The sequence below is a fragment of the Acipenser ruthenus genome, chromosome 31, assembly GCF_902713425.1.
Source record: "Acipenser ruthenus chromosome 31, fAciRut3.2 maternal haplotype, whole genome shotgun sequence".
In the NCBI taxonomy this organism is placed as follows: domain Eukaryota; kingdom Metazoa; phylum Chordata; class Actinopteri; order Acipenseriformes; family Acipenseridae; genus Acipenser; species Acipenser ruthenus.
This window is the reverse complement of record NC_081219.1, coordinates 4821494-4840699: the sequence shown is the minus strand read 5'-3', so window position 1 is coordinate 4840699 and position 19206 is coordinate 4821494. Positions and strand designations below refer to the sequence as shown.

General features: G+C 40.8%; 1 protein-coding gene across 2 annotated transcripts in view; it reads left to right on the top strand.

Annotated features, from left to right (window-relative positions):
• Positions 1-19206, top strand: part of LOC117396991 (nuclear receptor subfamily 5 group A member 2-like) — an 83318-nt gene that overhangs the window by 41104 nt on the left and 23008 nt on the right. For both annotated transcript variants that reach the window (XM_059005508.1, XM_059005507.1), the window contains exon 5: positions 8310-8429. In XM_059005508.1, the coding sequence (XP_058861491.1) occupies positions 8310-8429 (120 nt within the window). The remainder of the gene's footprint in view (positions 1-8309; positions 8430-19206) is intronic.

The following is a 19206-nucleotide window of genomic DNA, read 5'->3' as shown; positions in this document are numbered from 1 at the left end:
CGGCGCCTATTTGAGACTGGCGACTATTTGAGACTCTGCGTTGATTATGTAAGATCACTAACATCTGCAAATACTTCAGATGCAATCATGAAACAACATAAATAAATTACAACATTCCAGTAACGTCGTTAAATGTTGTGTCAGTGGGTAATAACAGTTTGTAATGTAATAATAATAAAAACAGTAAAATCCACTAAAGACAGCCCTGTAAATATTGGAACACAAGCGTATATTAAGGTAGGCTTGCAGCACAATAAAGAAACAAACATGGTTTTAAAATTAATAAAAGCAATAAGTATCATGCTTTATTAACAGATATTATATGTATTGTTCACCCTCAAAACGTGTACATTGTAAGCATGGACAATCGATGAAAAATTAACCAGCATGAAATACTGTGTTAATACGAAAAATAAGTTCATCTGTTGGCCCACAACACACTAAAAAATGCTTCAAACTGTTTAAAGATTAACAATATAATCAATACAAGAACCAGTTTTGTCACAAAATCAAAGCAAAAGCGACTAATTTGTTTTTATAACATTGATAAATAAGAACATTGATAAATAAGAACGCTGGAAAAGGAGCAAAATACTAATATTCATTTCAAGACTCAAATGCACTAAATAATGTTTATGCAAAAAAAAAAACAACAAAAAAAATAAAAAAAACACGTACAAATATACTAAAAGGCAACCTTGTTAATATAAGAAAACAAGTTTGTATTTTACTTACTTTCAGCAAGCTCAAAAAAGCTTCACAACTGGTTTTAAAATGAATAACATCATAAAAAAAACCTGATATGTGTACCTTTTAAAATAAATTAAGGTCTCTTCTTCGTTGTTGAAAAACAAATTGGCAAGCTCGCTTGTCATGTGTGTGTATTGACTGGAACATTCAGTGTGACGCGCATTATATTGTTATTCATAACCTGGCGTTTAAAAGAGACCTGGTGTCTATTTGCCATATTTCCCAGCAGCCCCGGCGCTTATTAGAGACCGGCGATTATTTTAAGATTTACAGTATATATGTTGCTTTGAAGACACTGATAAGAGATTAAACATTTGTTGTATGATTTGCTATGCTTTTACCACAGTAATCTTTTACAATCTTGCAAACTGCATTTGCATACATTGCAGTCATGTTATCTGTCAACTGTGTGTATACACAGTTTGTAAGACTCTCAATTAATCAATGCAATACACATCTGTTGGTTCATTGATCTCAAAATATGAACTCAAATTAAAGACATTGGGGTCAGTTTTAATGTGCAGGGTGTAAATCCTGCTGCTCTTTAACTAGCAGTGGTCATCAGAGCCGCTTATTAACACTGCTACCTGTAAAGAAATATAGTGGAATTAGTTTTGTGAAAAAATCTGGTTTATAAATTGTAGTGCAAGGTTATTAAGATCATAGAGATTCATGTCAGGTGATTATATAGGAAAGAAATAGAAGGTCTGGAGCTGTTAGCAGTCACTAAGGGAAAGGAAAACGTCCCCGAAAACATCTATTTAGTGATCCAAAGTGGCTGGTCACTGATTGTGGAAGATAAGGGCTGGGGAGGAATTTTAAAACTGTGTATTATAATATTATTATTATTATTATTATTATTATTATTATTATTATTATTATTTGGCAGATGCCTTTATCCAAGGTACTACAAGGTATATGGTGGTACATTGGGTTCTCTAAAAACAGAGTTGAGTAAAATCAGAAGGCCAGAAATGTGGGATTCATGCTTGATTCAGATTTATGTCTTGAGGCTCATATCCGTAATGTCACTAAAGAGTCTTTTTATAATCAATATTGCTAAGATTAGATCTTGTCTTTCATTGCCTGATTCTGAGAAGCTAATCCATGCTTTTGTCTCATCTAGACTCAATTACTGCAATGCTGTTTTTGCTGGGTTACCAGAGCATGCCTTTTCACAGTTACAGCTTGTTCAAAATGCAGCGCCGCGAGTGCTTACTAAAAAAAAAAAAAGAAAAGTGACCACATAACTCCTGTGCTGACTTCTCTATAGCGGGTACCAACAAAAATACATGAGGAATATAGAGCAGAGTACCAACAAAAATACATGAGGAATATAGAGCAGGGTACCAACAAAAATACATGAGGAATATAGAGCAGAGTACCAACAAAAATACATGAGGAATATAGAGCAGGGTACCAACCAAAATACATGAGGAATATAGAGCAGGGTACCAACAAAAATACATGAGGAATATAGAGCAGGGTACCAACAAAAATACATGAGGAATATAGAGCAGGGTACCAACAAAAATACATGAGGAATATAGAGCAGGTTACCAACAAAAATACATGAGAAATATAGAGCAGAGTACCAACAAAAATACATGAGGAATATAGAGCAGAGTACCAACAAAAATACATGAGGAATATAGAGCAGAGTACCAACGAAAATACATGAGGAATATAGAGCAGGGGACCAACAAAAATACATGAGGAATATAGAGCAGGGTACCAACAAAAATACATGAGGAATATAGAGCAGAGTACCAACAAAAATACATGAGGAATATAGAGCAGAGTACCAACAAAAATACATGAGGAATATAGAGCAGGGTACCAACAAAAATACATGAGGAATATAGAGCAGGGGACCAACAAAAATACATGAGGAATATAGAGCAGGGTACCAACAAAAATACATGAGGAATATAGAGCAGGGGACCAACAAAAATACATGAGGAATATAGAGCAGGGTACCAACAAAAATACATGAGGGATATAGAGCAGAGTACCAACAAAAATACATGAGGAATATAGAGCAGGGTACCAACAAAAATACATGAGGAATATAGAGCAGGGTACCAACAAAAATACATGAGGAATATAGAGCAGGGTACCAACAAAAATACATGAGGAATATAGAGCAGAGTACCAACAAAAATACATGAGGAATATAGAGCAGGGTACCAACAAAAATACATGAGGAATATAGAGGAGGGTACCAACAAAAATACATGAGGAATATAGAGCAGGGGACCAACAAAAATACATGAGGAATATAGAGCAGGGTACCAACAAAAATACATGAGGAATATAGAGCAGGGTACGAACAAAAATACATGAGGAATATAGAGGAGGGTACCAACAAAAATACATGAGGAATATAGAGCAGGGGACCAACAAAAATACATGAGGAATATAGAGCAGGGTACCAACAAAAATACATGAGGAATATAGAGCAGGGTACCAACAAAAATACATGAGGAATATAGAGCAGGGGACCAACAAAAATACATGAGGAATATAGAGCAGGGTACCAACAAAAATACATGAGGAATATAGAGCAGGGGACCAACAAAAATACATGAGGAATATAGAGCAGGGTACCAACAAAAATACATGAGGGATATAGAGCAGAGTACCAACAAAAATACATGAGGAATATAGAGCAGGGTACCAACAAAAATACATGAGGAATATAGAGCAGGGTACCAACAAAAATACATGAGGAATATAGAGCAGGGTACCAACAAAAATACATGAGGAATATAGAGCAGAGTACCAACAAAAATACATGAGGAATATAGAGCAGGGTACCAACAAAAATACATGAGGAATATAGAGGAGGGTACCAACAAAAATACATGAGGAATATAGAGCAGGGTACCAACAAAAATACATGAGGAATATAGAGCAGGGTACGAACAAAAATACATGAGAAATATAGAGCAGGGTACCAACAAAAATACATGAGAAATATAGAGGAGGTACCAACAAAAATACATGAGGAATATAGAGCAGGGTACCAACAAAAATACATGAGGAATATAGAGCAGAGTACCAACAAAAATACATGAGGAATATAGAGCAGGGTACCAACAAAAATACATGAGGAATATAGAGCAGGGTACCAACAAAAATACATGAGAAATATAGAGCAGGGACCAACAAAAATACATGAGGAATATAGAGCAGAGTACCAACAAAAATACATGAGGAATATAGAGCAGGGTACCAACAAAAATACATGAGGAATATAGAGCAGAGGACCAACAAAAATACATGAGGAATATAGAGCAGGGTACCAACAAAGATACATGAGGAATATAGAGCAGAGTACCAACAAAAATACACGAGGAATATAGAGCAGGGTACCAACAAAAATACATGAGGAATATAGAGGAGGGTACCAACAAAAATACATGAGGAATATAGAGCAGAGTACCAACAAAAATACATGAGGAATATAGAGCAGGGTACCAACAAAAATACATGAGGAATATAGAGCAGGGTACCAACAAAAATACATGAGGAATATAGAGCAGGGTACCAACAAAAATACATGAGGAATATAGAGCAGGGTACCAACAAAAATACATGAGGAATATAGAGCAGAGTACCAACAAAAATACATGAGGAATATAGAGCAGGGTACCAACAAAAATACATGAGGAATATAGAGCAGAGTACCAACAAAAATACATGAGAAATATAGAGCAGGGTACCAACGAAAATACATGAGGAATATAGAGCAGAGTACCAACAAAAATACATGAGGAATATAGAGGAGGTACCAACAAAAATACATGAGGAATATAGAGCAGGGTACCAACAAAAATACATGAGGAATATAGAGCAGGGTACCAACAAAAATACATGAGGAATATAGAGCAGGGTACCAACATAAATACATGAGGAATATAGAGCAGAGTACCAACAAAAATACATGAGGAATATAGAGCAGGGTACCAACAAAAATACATGAGGAATATAGAGCAGAGTACCAACAAAAATACATGAGAAATATAGAGGAGGTACCAACAAAAATACATGAGGAATATAGAGCAGGGTACCAACAAAAATACATGAGGAATATAGAGCAGGGTACCAACAAAAATACATGAGAAATATAGAGCAGGGTACCAACAAAAATACATGAGAAATATAGAGCAGAGTACCAACAAAAATACATGAGAAATATAGAGCAGGGTACCAACAAAAATACATGAGGAATATAGAGCAGAGTACCAACAAAAATACATGAGGAATATAGAGCAGGGGACCAACAAAAATACATGAGAAATATAGAGCAGAGTACCAACAAAAATACATGAGGAATATAGAGCAGGGTACCAACAAAAATACATGAGGAATATAGAGCAGGGGACCAACAAAAATACATGAGAAATATAGAGCAGGGGACCAACAAAAATACATGAGGAATATAGAGCAGGGTACCAACAAAAATACATGAGGAATATAGAGGAGGGTACCAACAAAAATACATGAGGAATATAGAGCAGAGTACCAACAAAAATACATGAGAAATATAGAGCAGAGTACCAACAAAAATACATGAGGAATATAGAGCAGAGTACCAACAAAAATACATGAGGAATATAGAGCAGGGGACCAACAAAAATACATGAGGAATATAGAGCAGAGTACCAACAAAAATACATGAGGAATATAGAGCAGGGGACCAACAAAAATACATGAGAAATATAGAGCAGGGGACCAACAAAAATACATGAGGAATATAGAGCAGAGTACCAACAAAAATACATGAGAAATATAGAGCAGAGTACCAACAAAAATACATGAGGAATATAGAGCAGGGTACCAACAAAAATACATGAGGAATATAGAGCAGAGTACCAACAAAAATACATGAGAAATATAGAGCAGGGTACCAACAAAAATACATGAGGAATATAGAGCAGAGTACCAACAAAAATACATGAGGAATATAGAGCAGAGTACCAACAAAAATACATGAGGAATATAGAGCAGGGTACCAACAAAATACATGAGGAATATAGAGCAGAGTACCAACAAAAATACATGAGGAATATAGAGCAGGGTACCAACAAAAATACATGAGGAATATAGAGCAGGGTACCAACAAAAATACATGAGGAATATAGAGCAGAGTACCAACAAAAATACATGAGGGATATAGAGCAGGGTACCAACAAAAATACATGAGAAATATAGAGCAGAGTACCAACAAAAATACATGAGGAATATAGAGCAGGGTACCAACAAAAATACATGAGAAATATAGAGCAGAGTACCAACAAAAATACATGAGGAATATAGAGCAGGGTACCAACAAAAATACATGAGAAATATAGAGGAGGTACCAACAAAAATACATGAGGAATATAGAGCAGGGGACCAACAAAAATACATGAGGAATATAGAGCAGGGTACCAACAAAAATACACGAGGAATATAGAGCAGGGTACCAACAAAAATACATGAGAAATATAGAGGAGGTACCAACAAAAATACATGAGGAATATAGAGCAGGGGACCAACAAAAATACATGAGGAATATAGAGCAGAGTACCAACAAAAATACATGAGGAATATAGAGCAGAGTACCAACAAAAATACATGAGGAATATAGAGCAGAGTACCAACAAAAATACATGAGAAATATAGAGGAGGTACCAACAAAAATACATGAGGAATACAGAGGAGGTACCAAAATAAATACAATCCAGGACGTATATTCAGTCATTATCAAGTAATAGTGGGAGGCTGATGAAGATTGTAAAAAGAAAATAAAAAACACAATATCTCTTCAGCTGCCAAGAGAACGAAGCAAATGTTTGTCTAACTATCAGAACTGCACAATGCTGTATTCAGCGTCAATAATGAAAAACACATCAGGCAAGGGGCTGAGAGCTCAGATTAGAAAGGAGAGCAGAGTGAAATGTGTGCTTTGTTAGCTTTGTTTAACGCGCCGTTTCTCCAGTGCAAAAGGAAGCTGCAGATCGTGTCTTTTGTGTGGTTCTTAAACAGTGTCTGTGTATTTCAGATATTTTCAATCATACAGAAAGAAGGTTGTGGTTTTTGTCTCCTCTCAAATTGACTTTTGCAATTCCTTGTTTGCTTCTTTCAGCTTACATTTCTATTACCCTGTGTCAAACCTAACCAACACTTCTACTCAAGCCAAATGCTGTGGGCTTCCAGTAGCCTTTACACTTTAAAATCATACTCTTAACTTTTAGGATTATTCATATTGCTGTGATCTGATAGAATTCATTTAAAATATTACAAAGTAAATAAATATCAATTAGCACAAACCCTTTAAGATGTATCTGTGACACCTGCTTTAATATGTTGATTGTTGTGGACTGGCTGGTACAGTGTGGCTCAGTCTGAGAGCGAGAGGTTAATAAAGCATTGCTATGTACAGTGTGGCTCAGTCAGAGAGAGCGAGAGGTTAATAAAGCATTGCTATGTACAGTGCTGCTCAGTCTGAGAGAGCGAGAGGTTAATAAAGCATTGCTATGTACAGTGCTGCTCAGTCAGAGAGCGAGAGGTTAATAAAGCATTGCTATGTACAGTGTGGCTCAGTCAGAGAGCGAGAGGTTAATAAAGCATTGCTATGTACAGTGCTGCTCAGTCTGAGAGAGCGAGAGGTTAATAAAGCATTGCTATGTACAGTGCTGCTCAGTCAGAGAGCGAGAGGTTAATAAAGCATTGCTATGTACAGTGCTGCTCAGTCTGAGAGAGCGAGAGGTTAATAAAGCATTGCTATGTACAGTGCTGCTCAGTCAGAGAGCGAGAGGTTAATAAAGCATTGCTATGTACAGTGCTGCTCAGTCTGAGAGAGCGAGAGGTTAATAAAGCATTGCTATGTACAGTGCTGCTCAGTCTGAGAGAGCGAGAGGTTAATAAAGCATTGCTATGTACAGTGCTGCTCAGTCTGAGAGAGCGAGAGGTTAATAAAGCATTGCTATGTACAGTGCTGCTCAGTCTGAGAGCGAGAGGTTAATAAAGCATTGCTATGTACAGTGTGGCTCAGTCAGAGAGCGAGAGGTTAATAAAGCATTGCTATGTACAGTGTGGCTCAGTCAGAGAGAGCGAGAGTTAATAAAGCATTGCTATGATACTGCTCTGCAGTATGGACAGGGGAGAAGGGTCAAATGACTGCTGTACTGTAACTTGTTTGGTTTAGGTTTATGTGCAACATGCATGCTGTATGAAACCGGGAAATCTGCTGGACTGTGTAGTTCGGAATAATGTTAGTTAATGTTACATGAATAGTGTTTGAATCTGAGTGGTTGTACTGGGGGTCACTGTAAAGCCACCCTTGCTCCTCCACCCAAGGAAAAGACAGAAATCCTGTGTGATTCATTGGAAGGAAATGTCAAATACTGTACTGGTACATTCATTGATTCAGAGAAGTAACCTGGGGTCTTATCGATCGATCTAAACGGTGGTGAATCAGGTAAAATGCAGGTGAAGGATTTTCAATTTCTGTTCATTCAGACCAAGGTGTATATGTGATGGTTGAGTGATTTTGTATTTTCCCGCAGGTAGGAGATCAAATGAAGCTGCTGCATAACTGCTGGAGTGAGCTGCTAGTGCTGGACCACATCTTCAGACAAGTGCAGCACGGCAAGGAAAGCAGTATTCTCCTTGTGACAGGCCAAGAGGTAAGAAGAGCAGCCTCGTCAGTCAGGACCACTCTTACTCTTTAAACAACATTTTTATTAGAAATTAAAAATAGTTAACATAAGCATGTATCACAACATTTTGACATGCTTGGTTTTGGTGAGAGAGTTCAACAGCCAACCCCCGTGGTGAGTCCGGTCATGAGGTCTGAGAGAAAGTAAACTCAAAGGCACAACCTGCTAAGAGGTATCATGTGACCTGGCTTGAACACCACCACCTTTTTACCTCTACATTATTTCCTGGTTTCAGGTTAGAATGGTTAGTAATAGTTTTCTAATATACAATAATCCAGCAAAAATGATTGCATTGATTTTGACGCATCTTGACTTTTGCGGTACCGTGTTGGGAACAAAGCCATTACCAGATCCTGAGTATTTACAGCCTGAAATAATATGGTAGGCCAGAGTTAATTATAAAATGGAATCCTTGGGTAAGTAACGTAAGCCAGCCTAAGGTAACTAATTTCATGGTTTCAGAGTCTTGTACTGGAAAATAAGTTAAAATTGACACATTTAAGCTGAGTTAAACAAGTTAAGGGAAACTCCTTTGTATTCTGTTAATATCTAAAGTCACAGACAAAAGTATTGGCACCCTACACTTATTATACCATATTTCAAGGTAATAGATTAAAGACAAGCATTTAGTAAACTTTAACGACTGTTTAATAAAACAAACAACAAAATACACAATTTCTAGAACTTTTATCTTTGTTTTCTTCAAGAATTCCAGAGTTGACTTTGGGTCATTGTCGTATTGCAGTGGTACTCAACTCTGGTCCTCGAGATCCAATCCAGTCCAGGTTTTTACTCCAAGCAGGTTCTAATGTAGTTAATTGAAGCTGCTAAGAGGCAATTAACTGATTTAGGACCTGGATGGAATAAAGACCAGGACTGGAATAGATCTTGAGGGCCAGAGTACCACTGTCGTATTGGAAGATAAACTGTCGGCCAGTCAGCCTACGAGCAGATGGTATCATTGTACTTTGTAGAATGTTTTGATCCATGGCTGCATTCATTCGATCTTCAATCACATCAATGTCTCCAGTCCCTGAACTGCTAAAACATCCCATGTCATGATCAAACCACCTCCATGTTTAATTGCATGTGCAAGGTTTTCTTCATTGAAGGCTTTCACTTTTTTCTGTTTTGGGGGGGAAATTCCTGTTCATATTTCGTGGCAAATTTTAGACAGTTTGCTTTATGAATTTTCTTTAAAAGCAGTTTGCAGCGAGGTCTAAGTACTTACAACTCTTCTGTGTTCAGGTGTGTAACAAACCAATGCTCCCAATACTGGTTACAGTGCAGAGAGCAGGTGCAGTAGTCTAAACTACAGACTCACTGGATTTTGTATGGGTATGTGAACCTGGTACAGTGAGAGCTGCCACCAGCTTTGATAACCAGGAAGGTCTGGTAATAAGTCCATAAACAGAGCTACACACGAAAAATGGGGTGGAAGAAAATAGGCACTCCAGAGAGCAGCTGAAAAATAGCCATTTATTTAATCAATTAAAAAGAACAGAAAAACATGCATACACATACACTCACCCTGTGCAGGGCATTTGAGGGGCAGCCCCAGGTACCCCTGCAGCAGCCGGCCCAGACCAAATGTGTATGTTCAAAAAGGGACAGACTAAAACAAAGAATATTATACATGAATAAAATAAATCAATAACACAAACAAACTTACATTAAAGTGCCGCACAGGGTAATTCTAAATAAATATAAAGAATCCCAAATCTCTATGAAATAATCACCCAAAGTAAAATAGGCAGGGCCCACAATTAGTCTGTGCCAACTGCCCCTAAAGAACCCCAGAGGAGCCCACACACACCCATCCCAGTTTAAAAGCAAACCCCCTTTCCTAAACATCCATACAAACATTAAAAAATACAAGAAAAGTAACGACTGGCAACGATTACAATGAATTCAATAAGACCAATACAAAGCACTGTATAACTTTTCAATAGATTCAAATACACCAGTCTTGTAATAAAAGTTCCTATAAATAAGGCCAAATAAAACAGTGAGGAGAGGAGTAGAATCTAAAACAGGCAAGGGAGAGGAACCCCTTTCTCTTGCCCATGTGAGTCAGATTCAGAAAAGTCAATTTACCAATAGTTCCCACAGCCTGGCTCTTCGCTCAGCGACCAGCAACCTTACGTCACTGCTGAAGAAGTCCAGTAACTCTGCACTGTTCATAACCTCGGTCTCACTGTCCCTCAGGCAGAAAGCGCTGCTGGCTCCCACTCTGGAGTTCTACAATCCTGCACCGACTCACAGCACCCGCACGCAAATCAGCTCGCTCCTCTCCGTTCCTCTCATTCCTCTCGCTCCTCTCCGTTCCTCTCGCTCTTCTCCGTTCCTCTCGCTCCTCTCCGTTCCTCTCGTTGCTCTCCGTTCCTCTCGTTCCTTTCGCTCCTCTCCGTTCCTCTCGCTCCTCTCCGTTCCTCTCGTTCCTCTCATTCCTTTCGCTCCTCTCCGTTCCTCTCGCTCCTCTCGTTCCTTTCGCTCCTCCCGTTCCTCCGTTCCTCTCGCTCCTCTCTGTTCCTCTCGTTCCTCTCGCTCCTCTCCGTTCCTCTCGCTCCTCTCCGTTCCTCTCGCTCCTCTCCGTTCCTCTCGCTCCTCTCTGTTCCTCTCGCTCCTCTCCGTTCCTCTCGCTCCTCTCCGTTCCTCTCGCTCCTCTCGTTCCTTTCGCTCCTCTCCGTTCCTCTCGCTCCTCTCCGTTCCTCTCGTTCCTCTCGCTCCTCTCGCTCCTCTCCGTTCCTCTCGCTCCTCTCGCTCCTCTCCGTTCCTCTCGCTCCTCTCGCTCCTCTCTGTTCCTCTCCGTTCCTCTCGCTCCTCTCGCTCCTCTCCGTTCCTCTCGCTCCTCTCCGTTCCTCTAGTTCCTCTCGTTCCTCTCCGTTCCTCTCGCTCCTCTCCGTTCCTCTCGCTCCTCTCTGTTCCTCTCGTTCCTCTCGCGCCTCTCCGTTCCTCTCGCTCCTCTCCGTTCCTCTCGCTCCTCTCGTTCCTTTCGCTCCTCTCCGTTCCTCTCGCTCCTCTCCGTTCCTCTCGTTCCTCTCGCTCCTCTCCGTTCCTCTCGCTCCTCTCCGTTCCTCTCGCTCCTCTCCGCTCCTCTCATTCCTTTCGCTCCTCTCCGTTCCTCTCGCTCCTCTCCGTTCCTCTCGCTCCTCTCCGTTCCTCTTGCTCCTCTCCGTTCCTCTCGCTCCTCTCCGTTCCTCTCGTTCCTTTCGCTCCTCTCCGTTCCTCTCCATTCCTCTCGTTCCTCTCCGTTCCTCTCGTTCCTTTCGCTCCTCTCCGTTCCTCTCGTTCCTCTCTCTCCTCTCCGTTCCTCTCGCTCCTCTCGTTCCTTTCGCTCCTCTCCGTTCCTCTCGCTCCTCTCCGTTCCTCTCGTTCCTCTCTGTTCCTCTCGTTCCTCTCGCTCCTCTCCATTCCTCTCGTTCCTCTCGCTCCTCTCCGTTCCTCTCGCTCCTCTCCGTTCCTCTCGCTCCTCTCCGTTCCTTGTTTCACTTCACTGCAGCTGCTTTAAGTAGCTGCCTCAGTGGCAATTGCCTCATTGCATTCCATGTGCATATTAATGAGCTCAGTTTAGAAGAGGGGGGAAGCCTCTAACAATCAATAAACCTATTAGTCTTCACAGGTGCCTTTGTACAGTTCTTTTGTGCACTATTATGTGCTGCTTGGATGATTCTTCTACCTGCTGTATGTGTAATTTTCTTTGGACTCTTCTTTCAAGCATTTCAGTTTAATTTGTTCTGTGGTACTTATTGATAATTGCTCAGATTGTGGATTTCTTCGATACTGTTCTGTAGCTGTTTCCTTTGTTGTAGTTTACTACGAGTGCTTTTCTCAGAAGTTAATCTAACTCTGCTGGAAATAACTACCCCTTTTTCTGGCTATTGACATTATAATGCAGCTTAGTTACTGTGTATGAATATATTAGTTATATTACATTTCTACAGACTTTTAATGTAAAGGTGCCAGTACTGTTGTCATGAACAACTATTTGAAATAGCTCAAGAGCTTTTGTTTTTTTATAAAGATTGTTTGTTAAACTACCAGGAAACGTGCATTTTGGTCTGTCATATTAATTAGTGGCTAATGTTCACTAAATGCTTGTATTTAACATGTTTTCTTGAATTATCTTATATTGTACAGTGCCAATACTTTTGTCTGTGAATCTACATAATATAATATTAGGACACCTGAAAGAAATGCTCTTATTTTGTTTTTAAAGTTTTTTTTAAGGATGCCATTTTTTTGGCAAAATGTCTCCTTTTCATGACCAGAGAGTGACCCGTGCAGATGCTTGCTTTTTGTTTGCCTCTTTTTGGAGTTGTTTTTGTGCGAGGGAAGAAACAGTGATTTGCAGATAGCCCTGAATGTTCCACAGAGCGCAGATGCCCAGGTTAGAGGAGAAAGTAAAAAGGCCCTTTTATTTCTGTGAAGGGCTGCGCTTTCCCATACGAAAGTCAACACAGCAGGCTTTATTTACGGATTTCGGTGTGAGAACAGAACAAATTTGGCAAACCGGCCCAGTCCGACTGCATAGTTTGGTCACTTTTAAAAATTTTAAAAGCTGTGCTGGTTTGTTGCCCATTTGACCCCACACGTCCAAACTGACCAGTCAACCAAACACATAACTTAAAACTAGAAACAGGGCTCCTGGCCACCATAAAAGATGCTAAAAATGTACCAGTAAACAACTCTTCTGGATTATTATTCTACTACGAAACAAAACTTTTGACTGTTCAAACACATTTTCAGATACACTGTAGTTCCTCTGACACAGCTGCCAATCTCAGCTGTCTTGCCCAAACTAATTTGCAACAGGGAGCTTGTATATATTATAGAATACATTTCAGGGAAGCCGTTTGCATGAGAAATCAATTACTTATTTATTTATTTGCATTTATATAGCGCCTTTCATCACAAGGACCTCAAGGTGCTTTACAACATTTTACAATATTATGCAAAATTTTAAAGGCAAAGATAATTCCTATAAAACAGTTCAAAAGATAAAACGATACAGTCAGTGCTAAAATTATGGTAAAAAAAAAGAAGCAATCTTTATAAAAATGAGTTTTCAGTGCTGTTTTAAAAGTAGGGAGTCACTGCTTTTTTGACTGAAGATGGTAGAGCATGCCACAACATTGGGGCTTTACAAGAGAAGGCCCTCCCTCCCGCAACATCTTTATTCACTCTCGGAACAACCAACAGCCCCACATCCTGCGATCTTAGAGTACGAATTGGATTGTAAGGGGTCAACAATTCCTGTAAATAACTTGGTGCTAATCTATTTAGGGCTTTATAAGTTAAAAGCAACATCTTATAATCAGTTTCTAAAATGCACAGGGAGCCAGTGCAAAGAAGCTAAGGCAGGGGTAATATGCTCATTTATTTATTTTTGGTTGTGGTTAGAATTCTGGCAGCAGTGTTTTGAACTAACTGTAAGCGAGACAGCACACATTTAGGAATACCAGTAAACATTACAATCATCTATTCAGGGTGAAACAAAGGCATGCATTAGCTTTTTAGAGTCCGGTACACAGAGAATGGGTCTAAGTTTGGCTATATTCCTCAAATGATAAAAATAAACTTTTGTCATTTTTTTAATGAGGCTCGAATGATACATTTGGATAAAAGGTGACCCCCAAATTCCTTATTTCCAGTGTCAGATTTGATGACAAACTGCTGAACCCTAACTCAGTGCTTTTTTGGTTCTGACTGCCCAAAAATATAACCTCTGTTTTGTCTGAATTCAACATTAAAACATTTTGAGACATCCAGCACTTTATATGAGCAAGGCATGTAACTAATAGCGCCCCAGTATAGGGGCTGCCTGGATTTACAGACATGTACAGTTGTGTGTCATCGGCGTAACACTGGAAGCTAACTCCATGTCTGCGAATAATGTCACCTAATGACAACATATATAAAGAAAATAACAAGGGGCCTAAAATACAACCCTGAGGAACACTGCAGATAACTTCAGATAATACCAATTTATTCTTCCCAATGGAGACATACTGGAATCTGTTGGAAAGGTATGACCTAACCACGATAGGACATCACCTGAGAGACCTACCAAGCTTCCAAGACGATTCAATAAAATTAAGATGGTCAACAGTATCAAATGCAGCACTTCGATCAAGGAGAATTAAAATGGAGGGAAAGCCAGAGTCAGAGCTTATCAACAGATCATTTAGTACTGTGACAAGGGATGTCTCAGTGCTATGTGCAGCTCGAAATCCAGACTGGAATTTCTCATACATGCTGTTGGTAGCTAAAAAAATGTTGTACTTGGTTTACAACAATCCACTCAAGAACCTTTGCTAAAAATGGCAGATTAGAAATTGGCCTCAAGTTATTGAGGTCTTTAGGGTCTTGTTTGTTTGTTTTTTTTAAGTAATGGCTTTATCACCACTACCGTGAGTGCTAAAGGAGCAATGCTGGAGGCAAGTGATTTATTTATAATGTCTTGTGTGCGTGTATTGAGAACACAAAGTACTTCTATTAATAATTTAGAAGGGATGGGATCAAGAGAGCATGTCGTTGGTCTTGTATACAGAACTAGCTTGGTCAGGTCCTCCAAAGAAATCATTGAAAAAGACTCCATCATAGCCTTAACTGGTCTAATAAGAACATAAGAACATAAGAAAGTTTACAAACGAGAGGAGGCCATTCAGCCCATCTTGCTCGTTTGGTTGGTAGTAGCTTATTGATCCCAGAATCTCATCAAGCAGCTTCTTGAAGGATCCCAGGGTGTCAGCTTCAACAACATTACTGGGGAGTTGGTTCCAGACCCTCACAATTCTCTGTGTAAAAAAGTACCTCCTATTTTCTGTTCTGAATGCCCCTTTATCTAATCTCCATTTATGACCCCTGGTCCTTTTTTCTTTTTTCAAGTCAAAGAAGTCCCCCGGGTTGACATTGTCTATACCTTTTAGGATTTTGAATGTTTGAATCAGATCGCCGCGTAGTCTTCTTTGTTCAAGACTGAATAGATTCAATTCTTTTAACCTGTCTGCATACGACATGCCTTTTAAACCCAGGATAATTCTGGTTGCTCTTCTTTGCACTCTTTCTAGAGCAGCAATATCCTTTTTGTAACGAGGTGACCAGAACTGAACACAATATTCTAGGTGAGGTCTTACTAATGCATTGTAGAGTTTTAACATTACTTCCCTTGATTTAAATTCAACACTTCTCACAATATATCCAAGCATCTTGTTAGCCTTTTTTATAGCTTCCCCACATTGTCTAGATGAAGACATTTCTGAGTCAACATAAACTCCTAGGTCTTTTTCATAGTTCCCTTCTTCAATTTCACTATCTCCCATATGATATTTATAATGAACATTTTTATTGCCCGCATGCAATACTTTACACTTTTCTCTATTAAATTTCATTTGCCATGTGTCTGCCCAATTTTGAATGCGGTCTAGATCATTTTGAATGACCTTTGCTGCTTCAACAGTGTCTGCCACTCCTCCTATTTTTGTGTCGTCTGCAAATTTAACGAGTTTGCTTACTATATCAGAGTCTAAATCATTAATGTAGATTAGGAATAGCAGAGGACCTAATACTGATCCCTGTGGTACACCACTGGTTACCTCACTCCATTTCGAGGTTTCTCCTCTAATCAGTACTTTCTATTTTCTACATATTAACCACTCCCTAATCCATGTGCATGCATTTCCTTGAATCCCTACTGTGTTCAGTTTGAGAATTAATCTTTTATGCGGGACTTTGTCAAAAGCTTTCTGGAAATCTAAATAGACCATGTTGTATGCTTTGCAGTTGTCCATTTTCAATGTTGCATCCTCAAAAAAGCCAATTAGGTTAGTTAGACATGATCTCCCTTTCCTAAAACCATGCTGGCTGTCTCCCAGGATATTGTTACCATATAGGTAATTTTCCATTTTGGATCTTATTATAGTTAACATAAGTTTACATATAATAGAAGTCAGGCTTATTGGTCTGTAGTTACCTGGTTCAGTTTTGTCTCCCTTTTTGTGGATCGGTATTACGTTTGCTATTTTCCAGTCTGTCGGTACAACCCCTGTGTCAAGAGACTGTTGCATGATCTTGGTTAGCGGCTTGTAAATAACTTCTTTCATTTCTTTGAGTACTATTGGGAGGATCTCATCCGGCCCAGGGGATTTGTTTATTTTAAGAGCTCCTAGTCCCTTTAACACTTCTGCCTCTGTTATGCTAAAGTTATTTAAAACTGGATAGGAACAGGTCGACATGTGGGGCATGTTGTCCGTGTCCTCCTTTGTAAAAACCTGTGAAAAGTAATCATTTAATATATTTGCTATTTTTTTTTCTTGATCTATGATTTTGCCATTTGTGTCTCTTAGACATTTAACCTCCTCTTTGAATGTTCTCTTGCTGTTATAATATTGGAAAAACATTTTGGAATTGGTTTTAGCCCCCTTAGCAATATTGATTTCTATCTCTCTCTTGGCCTTTCTAACTTCCTTTTTGACTTGTGTTTGCAGTTCCAAGTACTCTTTCTGTGTGCTTTGTTTTTGGTCCCTTTTAAACGCTCTGTAAAGTGCCTTTTTTCGCTGAATATTTTTTTTAAATGGATCTATTAAACCATTTTGGCCATTTTGTTTAGATTTAGATTTGTCTACTTTTGGGATGTAATTGTTTTGTGCCTCTAGTACTACTTTTTTAAAAAACAGCCACCCTTTTTCTGTGGATGTTTTCTCTATTTTACTCCAATCTACTTCTGTTAGTCTCTGTTTCATACCTTCATAGTTTGCTTTTCTAAAATTGTAAACCTTAGCTTTAGTCATTACTTTTGGGGTTTTAAAAAATATTTCAAATGAGACCATGTTGTGGTCTGAGTTTGCCAATGGCTCTCTGACCTCTGTTTTAGTTATTCTGTCTTCATTATTTGAAAAGACTAAATCAAGGCATGCCTCCCCTCTAGTCGGTGCCTTGACAAATTGCGTTAGGAAGCAGTCATTTGTCATTTCCACCATTTCAATTTCGTCCGTCGTGCCCCCCATTGGGTTTTCCCATTTTATATGGGGGAAGTTGAAATCCCCCATTAGTATGGCTTCTCCTTTTCTACACGCATTTCTAATGTCATTGTACAACAGATTATTTTGCTCAGCGTCTGAATTTGGCGGTCTATAGCATGCTCCTATTATTATGCCCTTTGAATTTGTGTCCATTATTCTGACCCATATTGATTCTGCATTGTTTTCTTTGTCCTGATTTAACACCTGGGCTTCAAGGCTATTTCTTATGTATAGCACTACCCCTCCGCCTCTTCTGTCCTACCTGTCTTTCCTATACAGTGTGTACCCACTAATATTATATTCGTCTCCATCACTCTCTGTGACAGGATGGACCGAGGTTTGAGACTCAGAGACAGTATAAAGTTCAAAAATAAAGTTTTTAATAGACAAAAATACAAAATAAACCAGCACAAGGGCCAAACAAAAAAAAGGTTTTAAACACAAAATACACACAAAGCAAAAAAACAAAACTTACAAAAATAAAGATTTCCAGGCTGGGCGTTGCCTTCACTGGAACAGAAAAACACAGCACAAACAAAACACACTCCTTCCAGAACTCTCTCTACCACTCTCCAACTCTCTCCAGCCAGGGCCTCTCCCCTGGCTTTTATCCCCTGTGGCTGGAGCCCTAATTGACTAATTAGCAATTATTGATTAATTGGGCTCCAGCCACAGGGGATAAAAGCCAGGGGAGAGGCCCTGGCTGGAGAGAGTTGGAGAGTGGTAGAGAGAGTTCTCCAGCCACATTCGCACATGTTTTCCTGGCAGGGAGGAATTTTAACCCCCTCCCTGCCAGTCCCAACCATGATCATAAAGACGGGGCAGTCCCCCGTCACATATCCCCCCCCTTGTGCCAAGCACAACATGGCCTAAATGGCCACCTCCCCCCTCAGTCTCAGTCCCGGAAGAGGGGGAAGCACAGTGTCCATGGGGGTGGCCATGGTGGGACGTCCGGCACCACCCAATTCTTCGTGGCCGGCAGCTCCCTCTTCCGGGGCTCCGGCCACACACTATCTTGCCACGAAAGTGCCGCTGGGGGAGCTGGTCTCCTGACCTCCCTCCCCCTCTTCATGGCCGGCAACTCCCCTCCGTGGGGCTCAGGCCACAGTGTAGCGACCCCAGGCGAAGCAGGATCCCCGAAGACCCCAAGCGACGGCAGCAGCAGCGGACCCTCGGGAGGCGACGGCAGCAGCAGCGGACCCTCGGGAGGCGGAGACGGGAACGGCGGCCCGGCTCCCTCTGGTGGCGGAGGCGGGAACGGCGGCCCGGCTCCCTCTGGTGGCGGAGGCGGGAACGGCGGCCCGGCTCCCTCTGGTGGCGGAGGCGGGAACGGCGGCCCGGCTCCCTCTGGTGGCGGAGGCGGGAACGGCGGCCCGGCTCCCTCTGGTGGCGGAGGCGGGAACGGCGGCCCGGCTCCCTCTGGTGGCGGAGGCGGGAACGGCGGCCCGGCTCCCTCTGGTGGCGGAGGCGGGAACGGCGGCCCGGCTCCCTCTGGTGGCGGAGGCGGGAACGGCGGCTCGTCTCCCTCTGCTGGCGCAGGCGGGAACGGCGGCCCCTCTCCCTCTAGTGGCGGAGGCGGAGACAGCAACTCGTCTCCCTCTGCTGGCGGAGGCGGAAACAGCAACTCGTCTCCCTCTGCTGGCAGAGGCGGGAACAGCAGCTCGTCTCCCTCTGCTGGCGGAGGCGGGAACAGCAGCTCGTCTCCCTCTGCTGGCGGAGGC